Below are 11,116 nucleotides of genomic sequence, written 5' to 3'. Positions count from 1 at the left end.
GCACAGCAGGGCACGGCACGGCGCGGCACGGCACGGCACGGCACAGCAGGGCACGGCGCGGCACAGCAGGGCACGGCAGGGCACGGCACGGCAGAGCACGGCACGGCACGGCACGGCACGGCACGGCAGCCTCTCACAGCGACGGGTCGCGCCCACTCCGAGCGATGCTGTGCGTTTGCTAGCGGAAGGGGAGTCATCCGGAGTCAGAGTCTCAGGAGACGCATGGTAACTCAGACGGTGAGGCTTGCGGCGTTCCTGGGCTCGGTGTGGCTGACAGCAAATGCCCGCTGTTCTACAGCTGATGAAAAACAACGAAATGAACTCCTGTAAAGCAAAGAGAGTGTTTATCTCACATTTCATGGCACTTCAGATACGCTTATTGAGCGCCTTTGTTCTGGAGTCTTTTAATGTCTGAGCCTGCAAATGCTACGTGTTGCGGCAGTCCCGACTGAAAACACACCGAGTGACATGTAAAGAGCATTCAGTAGAAAGGATCTTCTTCAAAATCAGTTTGAACTGTCAGCAATCGAGTGGTAGCTCAGGCAAAGACTTACTCATACAACTTCGCAAAATGCGCTTTTGTAGGAGAACTTCATATTTAGCACAAAGTCAGTTTTAACAATGCTATTTATTATTCCTGCTCTGTTCTCAGATATATATTAATTCAAATCCTCAACAACTATAAAAAATAGTAAAGCTTTGTTTTTGTTTTTGTTTTTTTTTTTTTAAATTTCCATCAGTGCAACAAAGCAAACGCACTACTCAGTTCTAGGACATTGCAACAGGGGAAAATAAAAAAGGGCTTTCAGAACAGCAGTGAACAAAAGTTAACTATTAAAATTAAGGAGAATGTTTCTATGCTTTATAAACCAGTCTTGCTTTTCTTTAGCTTTAAACAGGTTTTTTTTTTTTTTTTCCAATGGCAACAACTAACGTATTCTTAGGGAACCCAGCTTCCTACTATGTTATACAATCTCTGAAAAATGAGGCAATATATTTTGAATTCCAAAATGGAGACTAAACCTGCTCTCTTAAAATTTTTGATAATCCTTTAGTTTGGAAGCCTATCTATTTTTATTATGCACACAAGGAATGCAATGTCTATACAAGACATTTTGTCAGTGTAAATTAACCAATTTATCTGATCCGTCTCATTCCAAAAAAATAACAGTTTAATTTAAACCCTTTTCACATGAAATCATTAGAATGACGTATTATTGTGCACACGTTGAGTTATACTGGGGTAGTTTTGCTGATTAATTTCTTCTTGTTGACAAATCCAAACTACTTCTAGGACTTTAAGCATCCCTGTAATACTTTTGATCACACACAGCGTGTCCAGTCAACAAACCTGTCATGCAGATTTTTTTCTATGTTCATCAGAAAATCTGTCATGCAGATTTTCTCTGTGTTCTTCCTCAGCATTCAGGCAGACTGAGATGTGACATTTCTTAAGCCTGCACTATTCATAATGCTCGTTTTAAAGCAGTCAGAAGTTTCCACTACTTTTGAGATATGGCAGTTGTCTTATCCTCACGTAATTCTCCTAAATAAATGCTGAACTTCTGTGTCGGCTTCTTTTATCCGATTAGAGGCAAGAAGACACCATGGTCTTCCTGTAACAAGCCTTCTGCTCTGTCCTAACACAGAGTAAAAATAGTTTGAGGGTGCTTCGCTCAGGGAAGAGTTGCTCAAAGGTCAGTTCAAGCTAACCCTTCCATAGCTATACAGAACTGAAGACACAGCTTATGGTGTGTAATATTGCAGTGTAAGCAATATTGTACCTTCTGTGAAGGAGAACTGAGATGAAGGATCTACCTCGTGCTGGTGAGCAGGCATCCAGCGGGTGCCTGCCTTGGTAAGTGCGGAAAACCTTTCCGGGGTGATGGTAGCGGGGGCGGTGTGCTACTTTTATTCCACCTTGGCAATGTTGCATGCCACAGTCTGCACGCCGAACTGGAAGTACAGATTCCCAGCCCTCAAACAGCGGAATTCCTGCCGCAAAGATCTGCAGGATGCCTCCCTGCTTTCTGAAGTCCGGCCAGGAGTGCTTCATAGGACAGGAGAGGGGCACGGTCTCGGCGCTGCCGCGGAACGGGGAACGCGGCAACCAGCCGGGACCAGGACCGGGACCAGGACGGAGAGGGGATCGGGGCCGCCCGCGCGTGCGCGCCCCCGTCCCGAGCGATCCAGGGCTGTCCCGGGCGCGGGAGGGGAAGGGGGCGGTGGCGGCGGCGCCTGCGCCGAGCGCTCGGTGCTGTCTGGAGTGGCGGGGATGCTGTGCGCCGGGCTGGGAAGAAGGAGCCGGTGTGGCGGAGGGCTCTGGAGGAGCCCGTACCCCACAGCTGCCGGCGGCAGCGCCAGAGCCCTGAGCGCCGCCTCCGCCTCCCCATCCCCGGGCAGCCGCGGCGGGGCGCGGAGCGGAGGCGCTGCCCCGGCAGGTACCGAGCCGTGCCGCGCTCTCCTCCTCCTCCGCCTCCTCTCTCTCCCCGCGTCGGTCCCCCTGTCCGTGTGATCCCGCCGGGCATTGAGGTGGTGCGGCCGGGGCGGGGGTCGGAGCCGCTTTGCTGGGGGGGCGGGCGTGAAACACCTGCGGGAGGTTCCTGCGGGGGGCTGGCGAACGAGGTCCCTTGGCGGCCGCGCCGTGCGGAGCGCAGCCCCGTGCAGCCTCGGCGGCTCGGACTTTGCACCGCCACCGTGCGCGCTGATCGCTTGTGACACGGAGCGTGTCGGCTCTCCAGGCAGCCTTGGCTAATGGCATGCCCAGCTCCAGGCCCGATTTTTTTGCAAAGTTACCAAAATATGACTGTGTACAGTTGTGTTTTTCTTTTCTTTTTCCTTTCTTTTTTATCTTTTCTTTTAAAAAAAAAAAATTAAATTAAGTGAAATAAACCCAGGCTGCAACAAAGGGATCCGTCTGTGACTTCCCGTTTTCTTGTTGTTAAATGACATGGATAAATAGTGACACTGTTGGTGGCACTAGAATGGGTGGAAGTTTGCAGGTCTGCCTCCCACCATGGACATAGCAAGTGTGTCCCGGGCTGGAGTGTACCCATTATTGAGAATTAGTCTGCGGTAGTGATGGACTTGATTATAACTTACTGCGTTTATAAAATAAAAAATACTGATTGTGCAGTCAAAGTAGAGACAATGGGCTTGAACGATCATGTCTTCTGCAACTGAAAGGAACGGGTCAGTTAATTTGCATTGTTGCAAAAGTTAACTGGCTCTCTTCTAGGTGTCCTCTTCTGTCACTGACAAGTGTAAAGGAAATATTTTTGGAATATGACACAAGAATTAACATCTGTTCCATGGAACGATCTCTCTGTTGTTTTTTTATTCATATTGTTCGGTTAGGCCAACCAACTGAGCTTAACTTAAGCCTGTAAATCATATTGGGAGTGACTGGGTCTATTTATTCTTAATTGAAGTCATTTATGAAAGATACATATGACAGTCTAATTCACAATAAGTTCAAATGTCATGGGAATTGAGAGGATATAGTTAGAGCTGGGAGAGTGATTTTTCATTCAGCCATCAAGTTACTGGTATATATAAAAGCAAAAATACAAGGGAAAATGTGAGTTTCCATTTTAGAAAATTTAGACTGTTGAGCCAGAATTCCAACAAAGTTTAACTTTGGGTATGTGCCTGCATAGGAAGCTATTGATGACAGGAAAAAAAACCCCAGGAGATGTTTCTAGTTCATGCTGATCAATTCTAGTATCTTGTGTTTGTTTGTGATGTGGTTTTGTTTCTTTCAGTTTCTACAATAGATGGCACTCCCTTATTCAGGATTTGTGTAACAGAACTTCTGTTTCTCTGATGTTCTATGGCAGTTTTTTCAGCAAATTAGTGTCTCACTGGAATGCAAACCTAGCTCCTATATGTTATTTTTGGTGAACATCTGTGTTCTTCTAGTCTGAAGAGACTGACAGGTCTATTCTTTTCCTCAATTTTCAAAACCAAACTTTTGATCTCTCTTCTTTCTTGCATTTCTTAATAATTGTGGACATCTGTTATTTATTGGCATTAAAAAAAGAATCACAATGATCTGTTTGTCTTCAGAGCAACAGTTGTGCTCTCCTATTCTGTTCCAGCTATGGAAGAGTCCTAATCTCTGAACAGAGTGTTAGAATATGCTGTAATATGAGTTATAGGTTGATTAGTAAGAGTTCATCAGTTTTAGTTATGCATGAATACATATTTGCAGCCTAATCTTAACATTTTACCGGCTTTTTTGAGACATATCTTCATGGATTCCTACAATTTGGCTGCAGGTAGAGAATCTCTTGGCTCTGGAAAGTTGCTGTTGTTCTGGTAGTGTATCTGTGAGTAGCCCTAAATATTGTCTGAGGATGAGAATAGGTGGGCTATTAAATAATAAAGTGCAGCTCTAAAAGGTGTGGAAAGAATAGAGGAAGATGGACCTTTTAAACTGAAATTATATACTTTTAATTTTTGGGAAGCTTCAGTAAAGCTTTTCACATCATTTTGATAAATGGAGTAATGTTTTTGTGGAGCAAATGGTGCACCCAGCTTGATAAGACTAAAGTAACCCTGGAAGGTCTGTGGTGTTTACCTGGCACAACTGTTTTCCAACACCTGGACTCAAGGAGGTTTGCAGCACTGAAGAGAAGTAGCAGCCTGAGGTTTTCCTAGAGGCTTTTTAAGTGCAAAACACATGGCCATTCCTAGATGTGCATGTTTTCAACATGCTGCTCAGTCTGCATATTGTATTAAAGCCCAAAACCTGTGAAATGGAAAGTCTCCCTGAAGTAATTGGTAATAATGGAGGAAAATTTCTTAAAGATGAACAATTAGATGCAAGTGTACTCACTGACAGCAGTACAATCAATGAAAGTATTTTAGCAGGAGCCTTGAATTTCCAATGCTGCTTCATTTCTCTGTAGCTTTTTTTATCTCTCTTTGGATATACATCTCCTTCTTAGCATGTGTAGGAAGGAGAGTTCTGATGGTGACTGAAGGCTGGTTCAGGTCTAATGGAAGGAATGTGGAGCAGGTGATACAGGCACATACTGCTGCACTGCTGCATGATATGGGAAATGCATCACACTGCCCTGTCTGCTTTGAATGACTGTGGTTGGTTTGATTCCTAACCCCCCATTCTGTTTTATGTTTTACTTACTTGGACAAGCACCAAAAAGAGATGCTTGCCATAAGCTGGTATGTGTCATTTTAGAGGTGTTACTGGCCAGGTGCTTTTTTTTCTCGTGTGTGAAGTGAGACCACCTTCCAAATAGGAACAAAATTACCATCCATACAGGGTGGTAAAGTGTTTGTGTCTCCCCTAAAAATAAAGACACTGAGTGAGAAGAAGATACCCCAAGGCCACCAAAGAAATAGTTGGCCAAACTGGTCTAGACTGTGAAATTGCTTGCTGTGTCTGTGATGCTTATTGCCATTGATGTTGTTTCTTAGACCTGGTCAGGTTGGAAAGGGTGAAGGAAAGGAAGAAAACCTTGTGATTTCCTAATAATTACCTTGCATGTGCAGCTGCCATTGAAAGTTAGAGTATTTCCTTGGCTCATATATTCTGTCTTAAGTTTTGTATTCTTTTTGTGTGTGTGTGATGCAAATGAATAGGTCTACACGGGTCAAAACACTTTGTGAGGATACTATGCCTCACATTGGTCTGCTACCTTTACTTTTAGTTTGTGTCATTCTGATGTTGCTTGCTAATGATTTCATTGTATCTTTCTTCAGATTAGTCTTTAAAAGCTGTTTGAGAGTTTGTGGAAGGCACGTATAAAATATCTCTACAAAGTAGCTTTATTGTAGAATTGCTAGTGGGTTAGAATAGGTTCTGAAATGTCATCCGTAAGGTTTTCCAACTTTGAAAGACTTTACTAATGTAATATACTCCTAATAACTAGCTTGTTCAGAAAGCTTTATTATCATTTATGAGGGGAGGGAGATGAGGGAGGATGATGAGAGAGTGTCATAAAAACAATGTTGTTTTTATGATCTAAGTCACTGTTTTCTGTTTTCTGTCAGGTGCTAATGTAAAGCCATTGGATGGTGTGAAAATACTTGATTTAACAAGGTTTGTGTTTTGTCTGTCTTTTGTAATACTGTGTCTAAATGCAAATATTCTGATTGGAAAAACTAAGAAAACAATTTCTTTTTTTTTTTTTTTTAATAATTAAGGGTTCTTGCAGGGCCGTTTGCCACAATGAATTTGGGAGATCTAGGGGCTGAAGTTATAAAGGTGGAAAGACCAGGTAAGATTTTTATTTGTTTATTTTAGATAAATAAGAACTGGGTATTATGTATGCATGTGTACATATATATATAAGGACTTCTGGTAATTATCGTCTAATTTAATTTTTTGTATTTTTAGTTTAACATAATGGTTTTCTTTTCCACTCGGCACATATCCTTCTTATCTAAAGAGTTGTTAAGGGTTGGTAATTGTAAAAAATACTTTGTTCTTATGGTATAGCTACACTTTTTAGTTTGTAAGACCATATAATAACAAATTGCATGTTATTCAGGTCTTTTTTAGAAATAGTCCCTTCACTTGGATCTCAGTTTTATGTGTCATAAGGTGTGTAATTATGTCATAGCAGCTGCACATTATACCATGTATTTTTTTTCCTTCTTTAAGTTTCCATATTTTAAATTTCTCTCTTTTGGTATTATTAGTTTTGAGACTAATTGGTGAAAATAATTGAGAGACTAAACTATATTATACTCCCTATATTTTATAACATATCAGTTTATAATAATTTATAACATAAATTGAGATACAATTGAGATACTAAACATACTACATTCTGTATATTTTATTTGTAATAGGAAATATTGAATATTTGAACATTTAATGAAACATTGAATGGCTGCTGAAGATTTTGCCACATCAATCCATGTGTTGTCCTTTTTTACTGACCATTGTTATAAATGCTTTCACTTTTGTGACTGGGCAAAGGTACATCAATTTTAAAATATCAAATTACACCAAACACTGGTGGTATTCCAAGCATCTAGAATGTAGGAATGGAAGAATGTCAGTGCTTAAGTATCAAGTGATGGTTTTCAAGCTTCACATTGTTTATGATCAAAGGAGAAGGGTGGCTTTAGAATTCTATATTTCAAACATTTTAGAATGTGAGTATTCCTCTCTGAGCAGATGTCTGCTTTCACAGGTGTATTAATCCAAAAATACAGTAGCCCCACTAGTGGTCTACATGGAAACATTACTGAAATGTTTTGCTTTGAATCACTTTAAGTACTAACACAGAGAAGAGATTGCCCGTGTCCCCCTAAGCCTCCTACTTCAACAAAGTAGTCATTTCAGATACTAAACAGTACAAATGTTGATAAGGAATTCATATGTTTGCATAACTTCTGTCACTGTTGGTCTTACATGGCTGTAGACTTTTGTGCTACTATAGTATAGTACACTATAGTGTAGAGCATAATTATGGCAGTGTCTGTTTGTATAACATGTAAGGTTCTTCAGCTTGTTTCTGTATCTATGCTGGTATCAGTCTTCTGGGTTGCTTCACTAAGGAAAGTTTTCAGTCATGTGAAGTTAACAAGTAGATGAAGTCTAAATATAGATATAGGAATTTGCATGCTTGGTAACACTAAGGATGGTGATTGTATCTGAATTTGAATTTGGCTTTAATTCTATTTAAAATAGATTTCTAGTCTTCATGATGTTTAAGAAAGGTTTAAAATTGGAAATTAAGCATAAATGATACAGTTACATCAGCATCTGCAGCACTATTAATGCTACTTGGCTTTGTGTAAGCGAGGATTTCTGTAAGAGCTGGAGGTGGGGCACTGCACCAGCTGTAGGAAGTGCTGTGCAGCATGCAACTTAATCAGTTGTTGTCTATCAGTGGTATCTTGATTTTGTGTCTGGAGTCTTTCAGGTATAGCTTACTGACTTTATGAACTGTATGACTTGGTACAGGCAAGAGCTTCTACTAAATTCTTCAGGATTGCCTAAAGAATTGCATTGTAGCTCTACTTTAAGTTAAAACAAGCTCCCAAAAAAGTTCCAACTTCCCTTTTCCCAGCCTCCCTAAGCAAACAACCAAAATACCAACCTACAAGTGAAAAAACAACCCAAAAACCTGCAAATACACTAGGGGGGTGTGGTTGTATTAGTATTTTAAAGACTAAATGAAATCCCAGCAATAGCAAACACTTTGTTCACTTTGCTTAATTGCATTCTCTTTTAGGTGGTTTGGGATATAAATATCCTTACATATATATGTTATACCAATATTTGTCCTGCGTGCTAGATGAAGCTTAGGTGAATTAAATGTGATGTTGGGGGAAAGCTTTTTATTATTTTTATTTGTTGGCAGTGTGATATTGAACAACTATGAATTTGTGATGGCATTTTTTTCAGGATCTGGTGATGATACAAGAGCCTGGGGCCCACCTTTTGCTGGGAGAGAAAGTGTTTATTTTCTCAGTGTCAATCGAAATAAAAAGGTAAATGGGTTGTGGAAGTGAACATGACCATATGTTTTCTGTAATTATAACTGAATACATAGCACTTCTTAGTTTGATTCTTAACATATATAATGGAGCAATACTTACATTGGCCTAAAGTTATGATGACTAAATTTCAGGAGAAAACCCATAAGTTTTTTTGGGCAAAAAAGGTTGTAAATGTCTGGTATGGTGCTGTGGGCAGCTGGGGCAAATTGAAAAGCAAGAGTGCTCCTGCTGGTCTTCAGTTGCTAATGCTAATTAACTGAAAATGAAACCTTCTGAAAGTAAGGATTATGTTATTTGAGTGACGATTTTTTTTCAGGTGCATCAACTAAGCTGACCTGTGTCAGCTGGCACCTGGAGCTGGAAGAGTGCTGGCATTATACCACAGTGACGTTGGCTAAATCTGGGTTGTGAAACTTTGGAATTAATGTGAAGTTTCATGACGTACCTGAATTGTTTAATGGCTTGTTGCCATTGAAACAAATGTTTCTGGTGTCCCCCTGTGTGCTTGCAGTAGAGGGTCATGTGTAAATATATAGTGAACAGGCTGCATGTCAATTAGACTGGTTTAGGTGCTTGTCTGATCCATTAATGAGCTATAGTTCAGCTTGCTTTGCTGAATTTTTTTTTCCTCTCAGAAGGAGGTGGGCTATGTGTTAAAATTCATTTATCCAAAGTAGCTGTAGTGTGAAATTTGACTGTTGGTTATGTTTAGAAGAGGCTGATAATCCCTTTTGCATAATTTTTCACATAAATTACTGTTGTATGTGTTTTTTAATCCCCAGAGTATAGCTATCAATGTGAAGGATTCAAAAGGCGTAAAGCTAATCAAAGAGGTAGGTTCTGATAGCATGCAAGGTGTGTTTATTTTGTATTGTGGTGATCCTGAGTAAAAGGACTGAACTCTATACTTCCAGTATTAATTTGATAATTAAAAAAATCTATGTATGCAGTAAATTTGGTAAATTAAATATATAGCCCCTGTACTCTGTGCTTTTGGACTCAATGTTCAGTGTAACTTCTAATGACTTTAGATTTAAATTTACATGAAAATGTCACCGAAAGCTTCAAATGAGCTACTGTGAAGAAATAATCTAAATAGCCTGTTCCTTTCCTATTACTGCTGCTGTATTTGGTCTTGCTGTAGTACTGTATTAGAAAGATTCAAGTTGGACTGATCTGATGAAGTCAGTGAGCAGTTAAGAAAGAGGCTCCAGTATTTGCAGTTTTTTGAATGTTACAGTGTATTCATGACTCACTTGCTGTACATCTTTATGAGAAACATTGTCTTGCAGGTGAAACTTACTATTTGTTTCTTTTTCAGTATTTGGCATCAGGGTCTTTTAAGGTGATCTACTTATCTAAATAAGTTAAAAGCATCAAATTTCGCATTTTGTGAAACTTGTGTTTTATCATCTCTTTCTTTATTATTTGTTGAGAAATGCAAGACCCGCTCCTTGCTAGTGCTGCATGTTAAGCCTTGCAATAGTAGCAGCTGACTTCTGTTACTGTTTGTTTCAATACCTGTTCCAATCCCTTTTTCACAGTGAGACTCTATGTGTCACGCAGTAGGTGGAATTGGTCTGATAATGGTCGCGTCCCAATTTTCGGTTGGGAATATAGCATGAAATGGAAATAGATTAAGTTTTCTGATGCTTTTGATTTATTAGCTATTGTCAAGGTACTTCATATGGAAATCTATGGAGATTATAAGCCAAGGATTCTACAGTGCCTTTCCTCTTTGCAGAACAGAGCCATTTATTGTTATGAAGCTGTATGTTTATCTTCTAAAAAATTTGGAAGCAGAAACTTTTATTTGGAAAAATTTTGCATGGTATAACACTGACACCTTTTTGGATAAACTAGTCATATTTTAAGTCAGTGCTATAAAAATTTTTACCCTAATGGAAGAAGACTTATTTGTTGTTGGACCTTTAAAAATTATGAAAAAAAACTACTCAAAGTGTCCACTGATTCCACATGTGTGGGCTGAAGATGTTTGAAGAGTTAAAGGCAACTGGGCCTATGAGGATGAGCTAGAGTTAAAAATAGCATCACCTGTTAAATATTTCCCATACTAGCTGTAAAAATGAGGAGACTTACTGTGACAGTGTAATTTCTTATATTTTCTGTCCTTTATTGAAGTTGCTTTAATAACCACTGTAGCTTTCCGTTCCTTAAATCGATGCCATCCCTATCTGTGATATGGCAACATTGAGAACTGATGAGGCACTGTTTGTTGTGCTACTTGTGGAGTTGTTAATCATTCTACTTGATTTAGAGTGATATATTTTGAAAGCATTTGGTGCAGAGGTCTTGACATTCCATTACTCATATCAAATGGAACTTCTGTTTGGAGTTTTGTCAAAAAGTATGTGTAAAGGGAAGTTATCTATAATAGGCTTTTGTTTTCAGTTGTCTCCAGCTATCATCAGGACAGATGTGTATAGAATTGAGCATTGTTCAGCATTGTATTTGTTACTGTGACAAGTTGTGTCCATGTCTTTAAAGCAGCTGATGACAAGTAGAAATTGAAGTTTGTGACACTGCATAAATATGAATTGTGTCCTGAGCATAAGTGCTACAAAGAAATGTCATAAGGGTGTAATTGTTTTTTAATTAAGGTATCTATTAG

General features: G+C 39.7%; 1 protein-coding gene across 7 annotated transcripts in view; it reads left to right on the top strand.

Annotated features, from left to right (window-relative positions):
- The first annotated feature begins 2,210 nt into the window (after positions 1–2,210).
- SUGCT (succinyl-CoA:glutarate-CoA transferase) overlaps positions 2,211–11,116 on the top strand; it is a 329,471-nt gene continuing 320,565 nt past the window's right edge. For 3 of the 7 annotated variants that reach the window (XR_014849877.1, XM_085051580.1, XM_085051581.1), the window contains exons 1-5: positions 2,214–2,441; positions 6,019–6,067; positions 6,172–6,245; positions 8,390–8,475; positions 9,267–9,317. Coding sequence is in view for 5 of the 7 variants with exons in the window: in XM_085051580.1 (XP_084907706.1) it covers positions 2,276–2,441; positions 6,019–6,067; positions 6,172–6,245; positions 8,390–8,475; positions 9,267–9,317 (426 nt within the window). In the remaining 2 variants the exon portion in view is untranslated. Of the gene's footprint in view, positions 2,442–4,235; positions 4,332–6,018; positions 6,068–6,171; positions 6,246–8,389; positions 8,476–9,266; positions 9,318–11,116 lie in introns of those variants that run through there. The other 4 variants (XR_014849876.1, XM_085051578.1, XM_085051579.1 and 1 more) reach the window with 4 other exon arrangements.

This window comes from Lichenostomus cassidix, chromosome 2, assembly GCF_008360975.1.
Source record: "Lichenostomus cassidix isolate B80296 chromosome 2, HeHo_3.0, whole genome shotgun sequence".
Classification (NCBI taxonomy): domain Eukaryota; kingdom Metazoa; phylum Chordata; class Aves; order Passeriformes; family Meliphagidae; genus Lichenostomus; species Lichenostomus cassidix.
Note: the sequence above shows the minus strand (reverse complement) of the source record. Positions and strands in the feature narration are given on the sequence as shown.